General features: G+C 44.4%; 1 protein-coding gene across 1 annotated transcript in view; it reads left to right on the top strand.

The window, feature by feature from the left end:
- The first annotated feature begins 703 nt into the window (after window positions 1-703).
- Window positions 704-22,716, top strand: part of TRPM8 (transient receptor potential cation channel subfamily M member 8) — an 81,611-nt gene continuing 59,598 nt past the window's right edge. The window contains exons 1-7 of the mRNA XM_014862582.3: window positions 704-820; window positions 4,318-4,391; window positions 10,612-10,768; window positions 11,702-11,879; window positions 14,448-14,620; window positions 20,425-20,599; window positions 21,635-21,702. Of these exons, the coding sequence (XP_014718068.3) occupies window positions 704-820; window positions 4,318-4,391; window positions 10,612-10,768; window positions 11,702-11,879; window positions 14,448-14,620; window positions 20,425-20,599; window positions 21,635-21,702 (942 nt within the window). The remainder of the gene's footprint in view (window positions 821-4,317; window positions 4,392-10,611; window positions 10,769-11,701; window positions 11,880-14,447; window positions 14,621-20,424; window positions 20,600-21,634; window positions 21,703-22,716) is intronic.

The raw sequence follows: 22,716 nt of genomic DNA, 5'->3' as shown, positions 1-22,716 counted from the left end.
CGAGCTCCTGTAGTGCGGGATGGGAGCATCTGAGCTTGAGAAGAGCAAGGGGGCAGCCCCGGAGTGTCTCCTCGGCAGCTGAGGCATCTGTGATGCTGGGCTAATGGCCTGCTCTGGAGCCTGAGAGGGAACTGCCAGCATCCCTGGGGCTGACGTGCCAGCTCCAAGTCTCAGGGTGACCTGAAGCACCCTGACCCTCTGGCCCTACTGCTACGGTCCATCAAGCTCCTTCTCCCCCGTCGCTTGGTTGGCTCAGGGCTGGGATTCCTCTCCCCTGCTGATGGCCACGTCCTCTCATCCTCCAGCTGATACGAGCTGCTGGTAGTTTAATTTGGAAGTTTCTTTTACTCATTTACTTGGAAGTAGCTATTGTGAACCTCCTTTGTGTGGTAGTCTGTGATGCATGAGCCCCCCTGGGAGAGGGGGTGCCCAGAAGGGCCCTGCCCCAGGCGTGAGGGTTAGGGAAGAGCTACTGAAGGACAGACAGTCAAGCTGGGTCTCGGAAGATGAAGAGGAGGAGACAAGAGGAGCAGGGGCAGGGGAACCATCACCCCGTGGGGTGGCCAGCAGAGCATGGGGCACTCTGCAAATGGCGGAGGGGAGACGGTGGAGGGTAGGGGCTTTGTGACAAAGCTTTGCATGGAGCCCTTTTACTGCTTGTAGCCTAGACTTATGCCTCCCCCTATTCTCCACAGCAGAAGAGATGTCCTTTGAGGGATCCAGGCTCAGCATGAGAAACAGGAGGAACGGCATGCTGGACAGCACCCGTACCCTGTACTCCAGCGCGTCGCGGAGCACAGACGTGTCCTATAGTGAAAGTGTAAGTCGGAGTGGCGCCCAACCCCTGCCGCCATCATGTTAGAAGGCATGGCTTTGGCAATTAAGATTATTTGGGGATCAATACTCCTTTAAAAAGATCATATCTCAACATATAGTATTTTCTTTTGTGAGCTATTTTTGTCGAATGTATAAGCATTTCCTTGTCTGTGCCATTTTTCCAGCATTCCTATTTTAAAGGTTGTTAACGTAACCATAATAAGTTATTAAATAGTGTATTTGTTATGAAATTCTAAGTGCTGCACTTTTAATATTCATTTACTATTTTATGCTTGGTGTTCTTGCTTCCAGTCCTGTCGATTCACTTCAGAAATGATTCTTGAATCTAAGTGCTTTTCTTCAACTCTGTGGCCAGGGTCTCAGTTCGTGTCCACTTCTGTTCCTGCCATAGCTTCTGGCTCTTCTCTGGAGCATCCGTCTCTCTCATTCCAGGCTGGCATCCGTGTTGCCTTCAGGACGTATAGATGCACCCAGTTATCGCTTACTGGATGGGCGGGACTCAGCTGGGGGGGCTGCCTCTCCCACCCCTGTCCTTGCTGACACCTGAGTTGTTCTCATAGGTGTTCTGCTCACAGGTCATGGGGAGTACCCTCCTTTGTCCGGAAATGAAGACAACCTTGCAGTCTGATACCACGGTTCCCTCTTGACTAGTGTTAGACCGGGATAGTGACTAGCTTTGGAAAAAAGAAAGAAGGAAGGATGAGGAGTGGGGGTGCTTCTGGGGTGCTGGGCATGTCAGGATTTTGATCTGATTGGTGGTTACGTGGGGGCTGACTTTGTGATCCATCAGAGAGTTGTAAAAAAACAAACAAGCAGACAAAAATTCTGTCCCTCACCCTGCGTATTTAAGGAGGATCCGTCTCTTGGGGGCCGCCCCTGAACTGGCCCACCTGGACACGGAGCGTCTCCTTAGATTTTGCACCTGGTCTGATGTTAGCCCTGTCCCTGTGAGAAATACACAGTGGGCAAAGGACAGTGGTGGCCTCTCATTGCTTCCCCCTCGTGCTGTCTTCCTTCATCCTCAAGCAATGAAGGACCGCTGGCTGGGCAGGAAAGCCCTTTCTAGATGGCACGTGGACCCAGGCCTTGATGTCTCTGGGAGATGGACAAAGGCCGGCTCGCTGTCTCACCAAGCTCCTGTGGGCTCCCACGGGTACCCTGGAGGGCCTTCCCACCCACTCAGAAATGTAGGCGGCCCTGTGGATAGAACTTCTGGGACCACCCAAGGGCAGCTCAGTTCTGGGGGGTCCTGTTTGTCCCTGAGAACACACACGTCTGCAAAGTGCATTTTCCAAGGGAACTTTTAGCAACAAAGCAGTTTTTATTTCCACCCCTCGTTCACGATCATTGATTTCACAAGCTCATGCGTCTGTGGAGTTTTCTTCCTCTGTGTTAAGCAGACTTAAAATTAGTTAAGAGGAGAGAAAATATTACGAGGAAGAAAGGGCATTGCAGGTTTTCAAAATTTTTGCCTTAAGAGGAATGTAGAAATTATTTGTGCTTTTTACTTTTTTACCAGAAAACAATGCACAAATGTAAATTTTCAGCTTAAGGAAGAAGAGTAAAACAAACGCTCCGGTACCCACACCCAGCCTAAAGGAACAGACTATCACCAGGCCTTCAGAAGTCCTCCATGTGCCCCCCAGATTGGGGTCCCTCCCTTCTGTCAGAGGTGACCACTGTCCTGAATTCAGTGTCACTCATTCTTTGCTTTTATTTATAATTTTATCATTTGAATATCTATCCCTAAACAAGTTGTTTAGCTTTGTCTGTTTTTGATGTATGGCGTGATACAATGTCTCCCTCGTGAGTTTGATTTTGGGAAGCATCGTGCTTTGAGATTCCCCCACGTGGATGGGTGCAGCAGTTGCTGGTTTGTTTCACCGCTGTGCAGCGCTCCATTGTGTGCAAATGTTTATCCAGTTCGAGGAGGGTGAACGTTTGGGTTTCCTGCTTGGCTCCTGGGAGCAACGCCACTCTGAACATTCTCAGCCGTGTGAGCCGGGCTCCCTGGAAAACATTCTTTTGGTTGAGGCTTGGTGGGTAAAGGCGAACCCCTTTCCCTCATTCTAGGATGAAGTTTGTGTCTGGGTTTAAGACATAGGATTTATGGGGAAACTCCTTCAAAGGGCTGGGAGAAGGGGACAGGCGGCCCTTGTTCTCTGATGTCTCAGGATGTATGCTGGGTGGCAAGAGGGGAGGCTGCTCCATGCGCTGTAGACTTTGCTCCAAGAGAGAGTCTGCCCCCCATCCCCTTTCTGCCATGCACGCCTGGTGACGGCCTTGCTGTAGGGGACATGGAGTCAGGGGTGGCTTTGGTGCCGGTGGCCTGACTTGGGAGGCCACACTTGCGTGCAGTTCTCTGAGAACTGCAGCTGCCAACGCCCGGTGACCCGAGGGAAGTGGATTTGGGCTGCCAGCCCCTCCTCTCCGGGGCAAGACGGCCTCCTAAAGCTGACAACCCACTGCCAGGCACCTGAGCTAGCAGGCTGTTCACGGGACAACCCTACCTCTCTCTCCACAAGGTCCATTTCTAGGGGCTCAACCTTACTGGCAATGGCAGGTGATTTTCCAGAGTGGCTGTACCAATTTACTCACCCACCCACAGCGGGCATGAGGCCCCGCTCCTTGGGCACCCCACCATGTTTGGTGTCAATTGCCTTTTTAATTTTTCCAGCCCGGTGGGTGTGCAACGGAATGCCATTGTGGTTCCGCTTCACATTTGCCTCATTGCTGATGAGCTTGAGTTTTTCACACATTCATAGCTTAGTCGCGTGTCCTGTTTCATTCAATGCCTGCTCCTGTCTTTTACCATTTTTCCATCAGGTTGTCTGTCTTATTCTTAGTGATTTATAGTCCTTTATATATTCTATTTACCAATCCTATGATATTAATCCATGTTGCAAATATCTTCTCCCACTTTGAGGAGTGTAGGTATTTTGGAAGTATTTTTCATCTGTTTCCAAATCGTTTGCATCTTTCAACTAAAGGGAAGCTTTAGGTTTATAAAGGTTTTTGGTTGGTGGTCAGAATGAGGTCCTGGATATGCCTTCCACCTTGCCCAAGCAGGAGCAAATACAACCAAGGAAGGAATTTTTGGAATATATCTTCTTTGAAAAGCAAGCACAGGAAGAATGGGTGCATTGAAACATTACTTATGCTCACCTGTCAACAAATGGTCATGTTCCTCCAGTAGCCTTAGAGATGGAAACACATAATTTGCATGTCTATGATGACATTTATTACAAGACAACTCCAAGTAACTTTCAGAAAAATTTGCATTCAGTGATAAAAATTTAAACGTACGCTGCTTTTTAAAAACCGTGTACTCTAAAATCATGAACAGATGCTGGATGCTATGGATATAAGGTAAATTCTTAAAACCTTTGAAACAGGCCTGGGTCATATTTACTATTCATTAATAACAGCAGCGAGTGAGCATCAATTAGTAATGTGCTGTCCAATGTTCTTTCTCCAAAGGACCTGGTGAACTTCATTCAAGCAAATTTTAAGAAACGAGAATGTGTCTTCTTTACCAAAGATTCCAAGGCCACGTAAGCATCTATTTTCCCTCCGTATTTGCTTCTGAAAATAAATAATTAAAAAACCATTGCAACAAATAAACAAATATTTGCTAGTTCATTATTAAAGTTGTTTTCATCTTGCAATTCTCAGAAATGGCGTGTAGAAGAATTTTCTCAGAAGTGGTGTGTGAGCAGGAAGAATTTTCTCAGAAGTGGTGTGTGAGCAGGAAGAATTTGGCAAGTAGCTTGCAGTTGATCCCTAGAGTGACATCATTTCGTTTTATATTTTTAACTTTGGAAATAGTTGGTAAAGGCTCCAAGAGAGGCTGTCGCTCCCTTCCATAGTCCCACGAGCCTGGGAGCCCACCTGAGTGGCCGCAGCAATGCATGTGGTTGTTTAGAGCAGGTGGCAGGTGACACCAATGGCGCCCATGGCAATCTGACCGGCTTCCCTGTCAGGCTGTCCTTCCCTTTTGTTGACTTTGAGGCTTGCCATCTAGTTGGGTTTTCCTCTGCTCTGAGTCTTAGTGTTTTGAAACATCAAGGCTGGTTACAAAAGCCATGGGGAGCAGCCCCCAGTGGCTCTGTACCCAGGAGGTCCTCAATAAGTGTTCCTTAATGAGTGAGTGAGTGAATGGACTGACTGCTGGTCTCTCCCATAGAAGATGCACCGAGATCTAATGAAACAACGTTAGCCCACCTCCCTCTCATCTCGTTCCTCTCTGCCCTGTCTTTTGTCTCCTGGTGATAGAAGAAAGAGCCCAGCTATTAACTGACTGGATAGTTGCTGCTGTAGTTTGTAATCAAAGCATTGACCTTTTGTTGAATGGAGGCAGTGGACAGACGAAGGACGTAAGAATGAGCAAGAGCAGAGACTTTAGAATCAGCCCTGGGTCCAACCTTGGTCTGGCTGCCTGCCCACTGCTTGACCTTGAGCCAATTACTCTCTTTTCTGAACCCAATTTTCTCATGCTAAAACTCTAGCAAAGCATACCTCATGGGTTATGGGAAGGAGTCAATGAGGCAACACATAAAATACCCACCACCGTGCCTCAGATCCTCAAAGGTTCTCAAAAAATGTGTTTTCTTATTTCATGTGAACTAGAAAATGAATTGGAAAAACTAAGAGATCTGTATTTTGTCATTAATATAAACTTATTCATCATGAGTCATTTTGACTCTATGAGTCAAACTCTATGAATCAGCTACTTATTTCCCCAATGTTTCACTGAAAGATTTTTCTGTTAATATATTTGTTTGACTGACAGAAAACACCATTTGGGTGCATTCATTTGTTTGACAAATATTTATTGGGTACTTACTATGTCACGGGGACTTTATAAACTTTATTATGAATTCTACAACCCCCTTGCCAGGTAGCTGCTGTTATCATTTGACAGACCAGACATTTGAGGCCCAGGGGCCTTCAGTATTTTACCCAAGGTCATGTGGCCAGTGGGCGACAGATGAGAGGTTGGACCCAGGTTTTCTGATTCCTAGGTTGTATGTTCTTTGTATCCCCAGCTCCTGCCCATTCTAAGACGGTATTCATCAGCAATTTCTTACCTGTAGATACCCAATCTAATTGGCTTAGGTGAGAGAGGTGGTCCCATCACTGGCTGAAAAGGACAGCTAGATCCAGGGCTCAACGTCACCCAGACCCTGTCTTTTCTACCTGTCATTTCTGCTATTCTCTGAGTGGGCAGGCTCTTCACAATGGTTACCAAATGGTCACCATATCTTTGACTTACATGTTATCAGCTTACCATTTTGCCAGTGGTGGGAAAGGGAGCCTTGTTCCTAGCAGTTCCACCAAAAGTCCTGGGCTGATGCTCATGGCTCTTATTGGCCTGGCTGGGGCCATGCGCCCGTCTCTGAGTTAATTCCTGGAGCTGCGGGATGGAAAGTGTTGACTGGCCAGGCTTGGGATATGTATTCACATGGACCCAGTGTGGAAATGGATGATTCCTCAAAGGGAAACTGAGGTGCACCTACCAGCAGAATGGATGCAAGGTAGGGAACCTGGAGCTGTCCACCTTAGCTGCTTGATTCAGCTTGAGTCTGGCCAGAATGAAGGGAGATGTGGTGAGCAGCCCTGCGCTCAACAACACAAGCAGAGGACAGGAACACCTCAGAGTCTTCCAGTTCCCGTCCCAGATGGACAGAAGGTTGAAGGCCAGGGTTAAGACTCTATACTCTTTGAACTTCCCTGTATTTATTATTTTTACTTCTCCACAGGTAGTGGGAATACTTTGTATAATCTAAATTACCCATCATGCAAGGGAATCAGATGAAGTGACTATCAATATTCTGTCCCAATTTTGTTGCTGCTTGCCACACTAGCTGACATACGCTGTCCAAAGTCTCCAGAGTTGTCTCATATGTGCTAAGCCCAGACTACCCATGTCTCTCCACCCTAACCCCTTTCGGATGTCTATTTCTTGACTGGTCACCGGAGAGTGATGCTCGACAATTGCCCCTGCTGCAGATGCCCTCTGAGACATTGCCACCCAACTCAGTGGCCCTCTCTTGGCACTCCTGAGGCTGTAAGCCCCTGATATGCCTTTGTTCTCTTCAGTTCTCACTGCCTCAGCCCTGCTGGGTTCCAGGTAGAAACTGGAAGAACTCTACTTCTGCTGTACTTGCTCTGTGCAACAGAACTTCCTCCATGATAGAAATATTCTATATCTGCACTGTCCAAAATGGTAGTCACTAGCCACATGTGCCTACTGAGCATTTGAAATGCAGTTAGTGCAAGCAAGGAATTGAATTCATTTAATTTTAATTTTGACTAATTTAAATATAAAATTGAATAGCCACACGTGGCTAGTGACTACCTAATTGACACTGTAGCGCTATAAGATTCAGATTTGGCCTGAGAGGTAGAACTGGGGACCTGCTGTTCTCCTGCCCTCTTCATCTCTCCTCTCTGTCACCTCTATCCCTCCTCCAGGTATCTGGGTTCCTAATGCCTTCTGTCTCTTCTCCATTTGTAAAGCAATTCATGCAAATTGATGCTTAGAGGGCTACCAGCCCAGCCCGCAGACCATGAAGATGGAGCCACAACAACTCTCTGGCAAGGTCACCTGAGACACAGCCCTACCCTTAGAAGGAAAAAGGCTCAAGAGTCTATCTTCACTTGTAGCAGGATGAGTGGGCGAGGGAATTCTCTCCCCACCCTGCAATGAGCTTGGGTGGGTGTGGACAGACCCCAGAGAATAGTGGGGTGGTAAAAGCTAACGAGAGGAGAGAGGAAGCCATCTTGGACCCTAATGAGGAAGACTCTGAGACCATGGGCAGCACCCTCGGCTCAGGAAATGCCTGGGACTGAGTAAGAGAAATGACCCAAGAAACTGTGATCAATGATGGCTGACTTTTTTTCTTGGTCAAACTGAGTGATGCCCCAGGGAACTGTTCCAGAAAGGAGGCAAGAGTGCTGCTGGAGGTGTGATTTTGGATCCAGGCTCTAGCTCAGTTTTTATAGTTCTAGAAAATATTGAATGTTCTGATATATATTTTGAATACTGATAATTTCCATATTCTATAGTAATTAAGACTTTTGATTACAAGGAACTCAAGCTAGCTAAACCTGAAAGGGGGGATTTACTATAAAGAAACAGGAATGCCACACAGAACCTAAGAGAGAGAAGTGGCTGAGCATGTGGGATGGGTGGAACCATGGCCGGAACATGCGGGGACTCCAGAAGTCCTGTCTAATTTTATCTCCACCTCTCCTTGCACACCTGCTTTCTTCTTTCTCTGTGCAGATACAACTGTGCTGTATTGCCTGGATCCTCCATGTACCAGGTCTAGACCTGGAGACATGGGAACAGCTCTTTTTGTTGTAACTCAAAATTCCCAAGAAAGGGATTCCTATGTCAATCCTGGACTAACTTCCTACCTCTGGGCCCATCAACTGTGGACAGTGCCACAGGATCCGGTTATATGAACAGGCTTGTCTTGATCCAATTGTGTCGTTGAGGTTGAAGAGTGAGAACAGTCCCACCAGGGTCCATGTCAAATGTATCCTCTCCAGCAGGGACCCACACTGATGGATCACTGGCAGCCTCTCCCATAAGAGAGTGAGATGCTTTCAAAGATTCCCACCGGGATGCATTTGTGCCTCATTATAAAATCTCTTTGTTGAATGGCTTTGGCAGTTACCCTGGGCTTCCAGTACTCCAAAAAGATCTCTATCAGCAGAGTAAATCCAGGTCCATGTGACACAATTGAAGCCAGCTGCATCCAGGTAGCAGAATCTTGGCCGCCACTGGAATCCATCTGCTTCTGGTGCAGTCGAAACCTTGCCTACAAAGCACGTAGTTTCTGCTCCTATTATGTTTTTAGAAATAGTCACACAAATGCTTATCACTATTATCATCTTGTAAAATGGAAACGTGATCTACCACCACAGGGTGTTTTTAGAATGAATCCTACATCTTGCCATCTATCAAACAAGTTCAATAGTGAGGAGGAAAATCTTGAGAACAGCCATGTTCATGGTCATGACAGCCATGTACACGTAAGCCCATCTTCTGGAAGGCAAAAATCCCTACTTCACAAAAATTACTCAGGCTGGATGAGGATACAAACTATTTGCAAGAAGACCAGTGAACGTATTCATTCACTATTGTGGGACCGGGGACACTGATAAGAGAGATGGAGGTACTGATCCTACTAGGGCAACAAGTATGAACTGGGAGTGTTGTGTGCAAATCAGGAAGTTTGGCCAGCCACTGGGGGTGGCCCTGTCTTGCTCCAGTGTCTTTGCTCTCTCAGAAAAAGGAGAGCTCTGCCCCTCTAGCCTCTTTCAGTGGCCAAACATGTCTCCCACTTGGCCACTCTCCAGCCTCCTTGGGACAGAACTCTCTGTTCTCCTTCTCCACTGGCCATGACCCCCTTCTGAATCTTGTCCAAAGACTGATTGGAGAGAGAACAGGGAGAGATGCAGAAGCACGTGGGTGGGACAGGCAGAAAGAAACCAGGAGGAGGGTGAGCAGTGTCTCCCTAGGGAGAGCTGCTCTGGCCACGCTAGGATCTTTGTTGTGGTTCTTGTTCATCCATTTGGAGACCACAACCCTCAGAATCCAATATGGCCCTGGCGAGAGGGGCCAAAGTAGTCACGGAATGTATTTTTTGATTTTTTTTTTTTACTGCATTTTTGCTTCTTTTCTGTTGCCACTGCCTTTGCTATTCCTTGCTTTGCACATATGGTGCCACCATAACCTCAAGGCACTTGCCAGGGCATGTCTCATGTCCCAGCAGGATGCTCTGCATCATTTCCAACCCTCTCAGCAAGCCCGACAGGAGAGGGACTGTGCAAGGATAAAGGAGGTGTTCTGTCTGCTCCTCTCTGCCCTCCGCCTGGTGTTGTACTTAGCTATGCCCGAGAGATCACAGGAAGCCCAAGGGCAGGAATCCCATTCAGTTAATCTCTGGATGCGAGGAGCTCGGCCAGGTCTGACTCCAGGTGGATTTTCAATCCACGTTTCTTGAAGGATTACAGTATGTTGGGGAGGAGAAGGGGAAGGGGTTTTACCTCTTACTGCCTATCTTTTCATCCTCTCCCAATTTCCTATCATGCATAGGTGTCCATGAACAAACAAATTTAGCTCTATTGCACTGTTAATGGGAAGAAATTGTGTTCATTTATTGCACAATTTGTCCTTGTCTAGAAGAAATTATTCAGTCTCCCAAACAGCTGATGTCCAGCAGTGAAAGGATGGTCTCTCTAAACTCTGGAACCTTTTGGGCTCCTGCCAGGGGACCACCTCTCTCCAGGGAGTAGAGCCCATGGTGAAGGCTTGCTTCATTTCAGAAGAGGGTGATGGGCCAGGCAAACTGGCAGGGCTGGCACCAAGGCCTGCCCCAGGGCTCCTGTGTGTTATAAACCATGCAGGAAGCTGCATAAATAGTCTCCAGATTTCTAAGACTCTATCCCACAAGAACCTCATGTCCACTTATGTAGAGGACAGACTCCATGAGGGCAGGGTCTGCTCTCCTTATATCTCAGTTCTCAACACAGAGCCAGCTTTTTGGTGAACAGACAATAGACAACAGGGGGACAACACCAAGATAATTTTTGAACAGTCAACTGAGATAATGCAAATGGTCTGAAAATAAGACCTGATGGTCAAATCTCTTTTTGCGTTTATTTAAGCTGATAATGTGTGACATTCTAAAAACGTGACAAACTATTTAAGTAAGTTTAATGAAATCCTTTCCTTCCTGTGAATATCATTCTGCTCAGGGAAAACGTGTGCAAGTGTGGCTATGCCCAGAGCCAGCACATTGAAGGCACGCAGATCAACCAAAACGAGAAATGGAATTACAAGAAACACACCAAGGAATTTCCAACAGATGCCTTTGGAGATATTCAGTTTGAGACTCTGGGGAGGAAAGGGAAGGTAAGCAATGGCTTTCTACTTGAGCTGGCTAATTCATTTACCAACACAACTTGGGCCACCTTGAATTGTCTAATAGCGTGAAGGTGGGAGAGATGGGCAGTCAATGCAAAAACTGTTGCAGAAAAAGATAAATCCTGTAAAAGTCAAAAGCTGTGATTAGATTATGTGCAACTGGAGAACTCCAGAGACGATGACTGGCTGATCGCCCAGCAGCCTTTTTCTGCGAACACTGCAGGCATTCGTGTAGCATCCACGGTGACCCCCACTGCTACAAAAGGCCCGATGAACACTTCTGTGAATCACCCCCTTTAGTTTGGTGTATGGCATTCTTGAGAATACATATGGCCCGGAATAAGGTGACATTTCCCTCTGCACACCCACATGGCAGGCTCTTACACGAGGTTTGACAACAATGTTTAAGGATTGGAAAGTGCGTATTCTTAAACTCTCCCGTGTCCTCTGCTCAATGGCAGAAATATCCACAGACAGCTAGAAGCCTGGGCCTTGACTCTTCCTGTCCCCAAGCCCCATGGTTGCAGCCCTAGAAAGTGACCCAGCTCCGTCCACCGCTGTCTCTTCCCAGGGCCCCTGGCCCAGGATGGGTCACCGAATCGCTTGCCGCCCCACAGCTCTCCCTGCCTGTCTTGTTCCTCCATCTGTAGTCGACCCTACCGTTCGAGGGCTCCCTCAGGTGTAAACCTCAGCCCTCTCAGGTGCCCCACTGCCTGCAAGTCCCAAGTTCTCCCGATGGCTGGGAGGGCCCTTCAGTGGCAGCCACGTCCCCTAGTTTACTGCTTCCCTTGCTCTTCCCTGCCTGGGACCCTCTTTAGCTGCGGTCCCCTCCCCTCGCCCCTTCCGCAGGGGCAGGTCAGCGGCTACACCCCGACCGCCAGGTGGACAGCGCCCACCCTGTCCTTTCCCTCTCCCCCACAGTACATCCGATTGTCCTGCGACACCGACGCGGAAACCCTCTACGAGCTGCTGACCCAGCACTGGCACCTGAAAACGCCCAACCTTGTCATTTCCGTGACCGGCGGCGCCAAAAACTTCGCCCTGAAGCCGCGCATGCGCAAGATCTTCAGCCGCCTGATCTACATCGCGCAGTCGAAAGGTGCGCGCGGTCCCTGCGGTCCGGGAAATTGCGGACGGTCCCTGAGGTCCTGGGAAATTGCGCCAGCCAGTTAGTCCATCCTGGCTGCGCAGCCTCTTCGGAGACGGAAATTCGCAATGCAATTCATGCGCAGGATCCAGATGCTCTAGAAAGACATGAGTAATCATGATCTTTTTAAAGGAGAGATCCTCAAATGATGGACAGGCAGGGAGCTCTGGCACATGGTGGGAGGTTTCGCAAAGTAACTTTAAAATCAGCGTTAAGGTACTTCCTTGCGGGTGATTTTATGTTTCGGTTAATCTTCTAAGGTTTTCATTTTATTTCTGCATATAATATTTTACCCGGAATACTCTGGCGAAAAGGAGATTCCTTTCAAAAAGGAAAGTTTAATTCGTTTGCTCTTTAATTTTGAGATCAAGGATGCTATTTTGGAAATAGTGACAGTGCCTGTGAGGTGGGCAGCGCCACGAAAGTCTATGATAGAGATCAAAATAAATAACAGTGGCTCTGTTACTACAGATGTTCAGCTTAGCATTTCTTTTTCTAACTTTTTATTATGAAAAATTTCAAACCTGCAGAAGAGTAGTAAGAATAACACAGTGAACATCTGCACACCCTTCATTTGGATTCACCAGATCTTAACATTTTCCCACATTTGTCTGATCTCCTTCCATAAATATCCACATATTATGATTTTTTTTCAATCAATTGAGAGTAAATTGCGGGCATCATGGCCCTCTGCCCCCAAGTATGTCAGCATGCTTCTCCTAGGAACAGGATGTTCTCTCCTATAACTTCTCACAATTTTCAAACCCGAGAAAGTTAACGTGGACCAATACTGTTCCCTAACAAACCGTCCATATTTTGATTTTGCTATTATCCCAACAATGTCCTTTAGAGCAAAAAACAAAAATTTTTTTCTCTATCTGGACTCCAATGCATTCAGCTTTTTTTTTTTATCATAGCAAGCTAAAAAACGTTCATTCATCTCGAACTATTCTTTGTCTTTCTCGGCTGTTCAGGACATTTCTGAAGACTGTAGACAAACTGTTTTTGCAGACTGCCCCTCAATTTGAGTTTGACTCATGTTTCCTTATGAGTAGATTTCATTTACCCAAGCCTAACATTTTAAAAGCTTCTTTATTAGGAATATTAGTTGACTGACAGCACTAAGGAGCTAGGTGGCTTATTTTAGATATGAGTTTTTCCTTAATGTCAAGAAGAAACTGAGATCCCCCCCCATGTATTCCTCTCAATTTCCTGATGAACCAGAGAGGGCCACCGTGAGTAGTTACTTTGTCATGAAACTAACTCAGTTCCTTGTTAAATCCTGAACACACATCATTCATTCATTTAATGTTCTTATGAAATGCCTACTATGTGTCAGGAATTGTTTTAGGTGATGGGAATATAGCAGAACAAAACAGACAGAAGTTCCTGGCCTGGGACAGCTTCTTAGGTGAAGTGAGGGGCCAGAGAGGGGATGTTAATGGTCTCATTGTGCTCAGCATTGGCCCCCGGAGAGCTCCTTCACTTCCTGTTGTCTCATTTTAAAGGGGGGGAGGTGTTGACTCTTGAAATCTGTCTGGAGGAAGGAGATTGGGTGCTGACGGGTCTGGAATCACATCCTCTGAGAACTGGCTGAATTTCGGGTATGAAAATTCTAAGGACTGCATCACATTTGCCTTAAAATGTTGGAAGTAAAATATTGGACATACTTCTACGTGGGAGTTGACTAAGCTTGTTCCTCACTGCTGAAGACAGCAGTAAAATTAGAGAACGGAGACAAATGGTGGACAGAGGCCCCTTCTGACGGTTGGAGCAGAGGGCTCCCTCACTCAGGATTCCTGACACTTCCATGACCAGAGCTAATGAAGGGAGGCTGGGACCGTCCCTCGGGCTGGATTCCTGCATGGGTAGCAGATTCGAGCAGAGTCATTTCCAACTTTATAGTCTATTATTATGCAAAATAATATTTTGTAGGTATTTTATTTACTTCAATTCGAAAACAAAAACAAAACAAAAATTCAAAACCCTTGACCTTGTGAAGATCATCACATCGAAACCTTAAGATAGCAGTATGCAAAATTGTGTGGTTCTAAAGTAGAGTTAAATTGTAGGCACCAAGGTCATGCCAGGAAGGTCACGGAGACCCACCCACGTGGGGGTCTGGGAGGTGGGGGGTCGGAGCCTTGGGAGCGTGCTCCACTTTCCATGGAGGCACTGCCTAACTTGCTCAAAGGCTCAGGCCAGGTATTTATTATCCATAAAAAGATTTACCTGAGAGGCTGGTTAAAGATGCAGAGTCCCTGGCCCACCTGCCAGAGAGTCTGATGATGGAGATTTACCATGAGGTCCAGAATCTGTATTTTTTTAAACCAGCATCTCTTAGAAACACTGAGATCCTCTTCTCCTTCCCTTCCATACGGTCGTAGGCGAGGCCCTTTCCAAAGTGGGGTGGCAGTGCTGCGTCCTGGTACTCCTGGGACGGGAGCTTCTTTAGGGGTCTGTGAGCACAGGAAGGGAACCCGAGCCAGCTGAGCGCGTGCTCCTCTCGTTACTTGACAGGCGCTTGGATCCTCACTGGAGGCACCCACTATGGCCTGATGAAGTACATCGGGGAGGTGGTGAGAGACAACACCATCAGCAGGAGCTCGGAGGAGAACATCGTGGCCATTGGCATAGCGGCTTGGGGCATGGTCTCCAACAGGGACACCCTCATCAGGAATTGCGATGCTGAGGTACGAGTGGGTCCGGAGGAGGTCTGTGAGGTCACTCATGTGGGAGAAAGACCACGGCATGGGGCTCTGTGGCGCAGTCAGCTCCTAGGGAAGGCGGCCTTACAAGGAGCATCTTTGGAACCTCAGGGATTGAAAATAAGGATGACATAATCAAAGAACTCCTGGGAAGGAGTTACCCATGGATGTGTTTTGTTCATTAAGATTTGTTTTCAGCAAATTGTGGTAGAATCAGTTTCTTTATTCTTTATAACCATGAGCTGAATCTGTCCCCAGAGGGTTCCAGTCCTGGCTCCCATGCCTTTGTTGCTTGGCCACACTCACAGGAAGTGAAATGAATGCTGTGGCCCCTGGTTAATTTGGCATTAAGAGGGCTGTGAGACGCCCCTTCCCAAAATTTCCCGTTAGCATATTTAGAGAGTAATGAAATGCGAATTTCATGTTAGAAATACAAGGTAGATGTGGGGTTTTGTATCAAGTATGGAATTTTGAAAACAGCATTTCTAGTGAATTGAGGACCTCCTTAAACAAAAGGTGTTCTTTACTCAGAAGCTTTGGGCCAGATGCTCAGAAATCGCAGTTTACTCCACACTGTCTTGCATCCGGGACTCATTAGAAGTTTATGCAGTAAATGTTCGGGATTTGGGGAATCACTGTGGTTCTTTTTATTTTTAGAAATTATTTTACTTTTGTGTCTGTGACTATTGTTGAGGTTCCTGCGGGAAAGAGGAGAGTGGGGGGGCATTTCCTGAGTGTCTCCCACGGTGGAGTGGGAGGAGGGTGGGCTTTGGGGTCCCGGAGGTCTGGGTGCGAGTGACCGATCTTTTGACAGCTGCATAGTCTGAGCGAGATCCGTTCTCTAAGTTTTTATAATCATGACCTTGTGTTGTTGTGGGATAAATTAATTATGCAGGTTGAATAGTAGCTTTTATTGTTATTACCAGACGCTCGGCCAGGGATGGCGAGATGGCCTCACATCAAATGCCACCTTCAGGGTGAGAGCGGCCTGGGGAGGAGTCTGAGGACAGTGGCCAGCTGGGTGGGAAAGAATGCTGTTATCTGTTAGCGATGTTTTGTTGTGTGCATAGGAGTCTACTCGGTGTTGTATAATCATCATCGCCCTGGTGGACACGTTACATATATTAATTCATAGAATCGCAAAAATGACCCTGTAAAGAAAGTATTTTTACCTGTGAATTGGAACAACAACAAAAGACTTCAATATTTCCCTGGTGGGAGTTTATAGGACCCATTCTCTGTCAAGAAGTAAAATCTGAAATGAATCTATAAAGATTAAACAGAAAATGCCAATCACTTGGAAATTAAGAACAAACAATCAAACAACCTTCTTATTAAATAGCTGTTGGGTCAAAAAAGAACTTTCAAGGGCTGGCCCGGTGGCACAGTGGTAAAGTTTGCATGTTCCACTTTGGTGACCCAGGATTCGCTGGTTCGGATCCCTGGTGCAGACCTATGCACTGCTTGTCAGCCATGCTGTGGCAGGCACCCCACATATAAACTAGAGGAAGATAGGCACAGATGTTAGCTCAGGGCCAGTCTTCCAAAAAAAAAAGAACTTTCAAAATTATGCAGTTAGCCTTCCATATCTTCTGATTCTGCATCCATGGATTCAACCAATTGCAGGTGGTATACGTACTGGGTTTACTAGTTGGATATTTGGATGCAGAGGGCCAACTAAGGGACTGAGCATCCTCGGATTTTGGTCTCCAAGGGGGGTCTTGAAACTAATCCCCCGAGGATGCTGAGTGATGACTGTAATTGCAGGTCACTTAGAAAGCAATGAAAATGAAAACATTTCATGTTAAGGCTAACAATGTATGGCCAAAGCTGCATCAAGAGTGAAATTCGTAGTTGTTTACCTTTATTAGTGAAAATAACTCAATAATAATAATAACAATAATAACTAACACTTATTTAATAGTACTCACTATGTATTGGATTCCATTCTAAGTGTTTTATATATAATAACTCATTTAATCTTTGCAACAGTCCTATGAGTTAAGAACCATTATTACCTCTCATTATAGATGAGAAAACTGTGACATGGAGAAAGTAAGAAACTTCCTTAACTCACATGGCTGGTAAGTGGCAGAGCCATGGTTCATAGTCCTTTAACCACAGCAGTATTCAAATTAATAGGTTTGAAAAGTAACAACACCAACAAAACTTAAGAAGGGCAGGAGGAGAAAAATAATAATCAATCAGCAATAAATTAATTAGAAAAGAAAAAAGAGAAAGAATAGAAATATTCTTTTTTCTCTGAAATAGTTTTAACAATTTAATTTAAGGAATAAATAGGACCAAGAAATCAAATATAATAATAAATGTTGAGAAAAATTATGTGGATGCTGCATACAACTGTGTGTCAATAAATTTGAAGATCTCGTGGGAATTTATATTTTTCTGTGAAACTATAACTTTTAAAAAACTGATTCGAAAAGAACTAGAAAATCTGACTAGATGAATTATCAATGAATGAGCTTAAAGGAAGATAAAAAATTATCTCCAAAATTACTCTTGGCCAGATGGCTTCACCTAGTCACAATTTAAAAAAAGTCTATTAATAGCTAATTTCAAAAATATTTATAGTCTCCAGCACATACAGAAGCATGAGATCTTTATAAATTGCTGGAGAATGAACAAATTTGTGCCCTTTCTGGAAAAATCTTTGGAGATATGTATCAAGAGCATGAAAGCTTCATAATATATATCCAATAATCATAAATACATCACTAGGGAATTTAATATTTGGACAAATATATCGTTAAAATATTTCTTATAGTAGCAAGAATTGACATGAACCTAAATATCTAGTTATATTAATAATAGGAGAATCTTCAGGTAGATTACACAAAACTTGAGGGAAAATTGTTGAACCTTTAAAATACTGTTTCCAATGGTTTTCCTAGTATGGAAAATATTTACAATTTTAAATAGAAAATTATGAAAACTATGTAAATCAATCCACGCCTGGAAAAGAAAGAAATGCACTAAAATCTTGATGGGGACTATCACTGAGTTGTGGAATTTAGTGTGATTTTAATTTTCCTTTTACTTTTCTGCATTTTCCATGTTTTCTACTATAAGCATAGATTATTTTTAGATACTCAAATTACAGTGCTAATTGTTATCCTTTTATGTTTCTGTTAATGATAGAGTAGTTTTGCAGGAAACCCATGACCTTGTGGCTGACTTCCTTGTTTCTTTTCTGCCTTCCACGAACAACGGTGTTTGATCTTTTGCATAAGTTGAACCTCATAATTGTTCATAATGACTTCGTCAGACATCTCTTTCTACTCATGGCCTCATTACAAACCCCACCACGGGGCTCTACTAGGATCCAAATGCAGCTGGCTGAAACAATACTGCATTTCACAAGCACTAAAGTTTTACATAATTTTGAGGATCTTTTCTAGGGTTTTTTTCTCATCTTCCATCAGCTGTTTTTTCTTGAGTCAGCACTACACTTTAAAAATTATTGTCATGTTAAAAAGGATAGCTCAGGGGCTGGCCCTGTGGCCTAGTGGTCAAGTTTGGTGTGCTCCACTTTGGTGGCCCAGATCTGGTTCCCAGGCACGGACCTGCACCACTTGTCAGTGGCCGTGTTGTAGCAGCGACCCACATACAGAGTAGAGGAAGACTGACAACAGATGCTAATGCTCAGGGTCAATCTTCCTTAGCAAAAAACAAAAAAAAAAAAAAAGAAAAAGAAAAAAGATAGCTCAAGTCTCTACTCATTATTCTTGTTATTTAAACTTTAAAATCCCTTTGTAAAGATACAACCCAACACAACAAACACAAAAGACAAAACAACACAATAAAATTTCACACTCACTAAGTGGAATCAAATTAAACCTGTAAGTTGCTGCAGGAAAAAATGTGATTGTTATGCTATCAGGTCCTTGTCCAGTGACAATTTATGCAAGTCTGTGTCTTTCAGGAAAGTTTACAGTTTTCCTCTTTGGGTCCTACCTATTTCTTCTTAACGTTATTTCTAGAGATTTTTAATTTTTTAATTTTTGTGAATGGGGTCTTTATTCAATGTAATTTTTGAAGTGATTTTTGCTGGTGTGTATAAAAATAGTGATTTGTTGTTTTGAATCAAACGTTTTATGAACTCTTGTCTTTGTTCTAATAGTTTTTCAGTAGATTGTCTGGCTGTTCTCTGTTCGCAAACGTATTATTGGTATATATTGTTACTTTTTAAAACAACTCTTCCATTTAGTTATATCTTGCATTTTTTGCTCATTTTGTTGCCTTGGCTAAAATGTGCAGAGTAATGTCCGATAATAGTCATGATAACAGGTATCCTGACAGGTGGTTAGCGGGTGAGTGTAGTGTTTCACCAGTAAATAGGATTTGTCTAAAAGTTCAATTTACATATATTTTTAAAAAGTATCGTAGGGAATCATCCTTTCATTTCTAGTGTATAATTTTTTAAAGTGGGAATGAATGTTGAGTATTAAATATCTTTTTGCCTCTATTGGGTTATTTTTCTCCTTTAAACCATAATCTAACGGACTGACTCCTGGAAACAACACTAATTGCTCCTGAATAATCCTGCTGAGTTTAATTAGTGAACGGTGTTTTAAGAATTTTGTATCCTTGTTCATTAGAGAGCTTGACCTTTGGCTTTTCCTTTTGTGATTCTTTCCTCGTTAAGGTTTTGGAATCAGTGTTGTGTTCTGGAAGGATATAAGTGAAATGGGAATTAGTTGTTCAAGAAAAGTTTGTAGCGCTCCTCCGTGAAATGCTTGGATGCCTGCCTTGCAAATATTATCTCATCTGTCCAGGGCTCTCCTGACGGGAGCTCCTGCTGGGGCAAGGGCCACTGGAGAATAGAACTGTTACATATGAATTCTACTTTTCGTTCTGCCTTTCTTCTGATTGTGTATATTCTGTTAATAGAGTCAATAACCTTCCTCTTCTCACTGACTTTTCAACTTAACTTGTACTCTTGCAGTTTGGGTTGAAACACCTTTTAATGCAACCCTGATACTTTAGAAACTAAACACCTTTGAATGGGACGTGATGGTCAGGAACTCCTTTCTTCATATTCCTGCATCAGTTTTTTATTCTTTGCTGTTAAGTGTTGTGACAAAGTATCTGTTTGATTGCTTCTTTTTGTGGTCCTGTAACTATGCTCTTTGCAAGGGTGAAGATTCCATTTTATTCATTTTTTAATCCCTAGACTCTGGCACAGGTCTTGGCATATGATAGATGCCAGACAAATATGTATGTGATTATGTCAATGTCTACCTCTGCCTGTGTCCAGATAGACACGCTCAAATATATGTGTGTGTGTGTGTATATGTGTATATATACATAGAGAGAGAGTGTGTGTGTGTATATTGTATGTACTTACATATATGTGTGTGTATATACATATAAATATCTGTGTGTCTGGATATGTGTGTGTGTGTGTGTGTGTGTGTGTTCATATACATACACACTTTCCTGAATGCTGTCAGTTTCGATGAATTTATACATAAGAGCTCAGGTCAACGGAACAAGAACTGGATTGGGGATCTGATCCTCACACTGTCACTGGCCATTTATGTGACAATAGGCAAGTGACCTACCCATTTTCAACCTTTGTTTCTTCATATTTAGAACGAAAGCCTGCATTGTAAGATCTCTAAGACCCTTTTGAACCTAGGAATCTGGGAGGAGGCATCAGTATAGTTGAACCCAAAAGGCTAGCCTTCATATGAACATATAAAATATCATCATGCATCTTGTCCAGCTTATAAAATCTCAAAGGCAAGTTCCTTTGTGCATTTCAGGAGTATTTTTCAGCTCAGTACATTATGGATGACTTCAAGAGAGACCCGCTCTACATCCTGGACAACAATCATACGCACTTGCTGCTGGTCGACAACGGCTGCCACGGACACCCCACGGTGGAAGCGAAGCTCCGGGATCAGCTGGAGAAGTACATCTCCAAGCGCACTATTCAAGGTCGGTGTTTAGAAAGTGGGAGGTCAGCCACATGCCATAACCAGAGCAGCAGCACTCCCAACAGTAGCTCCCAATTACTGAGTGCAGCACGATGAACCTACCCAATTAGGTCTTGTTCCCAAAGAAGAGCCATTATTTTTCTTCTTTCTTTGACATCCTAGGAGTACTTCTGCCTGGGTCACTGTGATAGGTACCCTTCGACGTGCTGGAGCAATGACAAATACTGACTTGTCCCACTCTGGTTGGTCAGCATAGAAAGCCTGCTGTCTCTTCTTCTGCGAGACAACACTTAAGAACAAATACCATCCACCATGGCAAATATGAGAGCACAAAGCAATGCAGTTAACTAGGGTAGAAATGATAAAAACCAACCCACTAGTTGAACAGTTGATGGTTTAGTTCTTTGAATTTTGGCTACTTCTATATAACAGAACCACCTAAAACACTGGTTTCAAGGGGAGAATGCAACAATTGAGTGAAAGCCTTTATTTGCAATGGAAAGTGACGCTCTCTGTCTTCCTGTGGTTGAGATGTGTCCTGTTGTGGAACCAATTCTCTCATGATGTAGTGATAGACTCCATGACAGAGACTCGCTGGAGATGTTCTCAACCCTTTTCCTCTCTCAACGGGACGTACGCAAAGAAAGATGTTTATATATGCAATGCTCTCCCTTGAGAGAACACAGTTATGCAAATTTATCACCCACTCAAGAAAGCATAGGATTATGCAAATGAGTGAGAGTATAATTATTATAAGGATAAACTTGAACCTGGCCTAATAAATATTAGCAAAAGTAAAAGACTTTAGCATTTTAAGTAGCATTAACAAATTGCGATGTGATACATGTCATGCCATTACTGGCTGGGACACAGAGACGTATCCATCCTGACCAGTGGGAAGATAGTCAAGTCTGATCTGTAGCCATCACCCCACACCCTGGACTCACAGGACAGAAGCTCCTGGTCCACCTCCTTCTTGAGGTAGGCAAATATTTCTAATAAACCCAAAATAAGTTTTACGCATTATGTTTTACAGATTCCAACTATGGTGGCAAGATCCCCATTGTGTGTTTTGCCCAAGGAGGTGGAAAAGAGACTTTGAAAGTGAGTTTTGGCTTGGTTTTCTAGAAGATCGGTCAATAAGCTTGCTTAACAAATGTATATTTGCGGACTTTGGGGCTCGCCTAATCCAACCTGACTAACTTATTTTACTGCAGCATGATGGGAGCATTTTTCCCACCCTAGAATGTTCCTCTGACAGGCTTAGATTATTTCCTCAGCCGACAAGATTTAGGAAGAGACTTTGAAGCAACGTGAATAGCCTGTATATTTAGTGCTGGCTTTGGCCAACAGCCTGCCAAGGAGAAGGGTTGACATTAACTCATGAGACTTAAGGATTGTAACCAGTATGTACATTGGAAAACCATGGCCACCCCATCTGCATGGAGATGAGCTGTGACCATACACACACAGGTTGCCCCCAAATCGGTGTTCCCAGACCAACTAAAGTCCATCCACATGCTTCCTCGGGCTGCAAGACTCCACCCACATGAAGAAATCCCAAACCCTAAGTGATTCTGAGATCATGGGAAGCTTCTCGAATGATTCTGCACCTGCAACATTGAGCAACTGAGGAAGAATTCTGCTTCCCATCCTATCCATGTAGACTCTGCTATTACTGAGTTCATCTTGCCTGCAGCCAGACTTCTGTTTGACTTTTAAAAAAGCATCAGTGCAACTGCATTTTAGTCAGTATTTGAAAGCATGAGCATCATTTTCAAGATGTCATTTTTCTAGGAATAGGACATTACAAGAAAGTAATTTTTGTGTGTGTGCTGAGGAAGATTCACCCTGAGCTAACATCTGTTCCAATCTTCCTTCACTTTATATGTGGGTTGCCACCACAGCATGACTGATGAGTGGTGTAGGTCTGCGCCGGGGATCCAAACCCGTGAACCCTGGCCACCAAAGCAGAGTGTGCCAAACTTAATCACTGTGCCACAGGGCTGGCCCCATGAAAGTAATTTTTAACTCCTCCTTTTAATTAATTTCCATGTTGATTTGTCCTCCCCCCATATTCCCTGTCCTGTTTTAACTCTAAGACAAGGCTTAGAGCAT

The sequence above is a fragment of the Equus asinus genome, chromosome 19 (genome assembly GCF_041296235.1).
Source record: "Equus asinus isolate D_3611 breed Donkey chromosome 19, EquAss-T2T_v2, whole genome shotgun sequence".
In the NCBI taxonomy this organism is placed as follows: domain Eukaryota; kingdom Metazoa; phylum Chordata; class Mammalia; order Perissodactyla; family Equidae; genus Equus; species Equus asinus.
The sequence above is the reverse complement of the archived record's forward strand: the minus strand, read 5'-3'. Positions and strand labels throughout refer to the sequence as shown.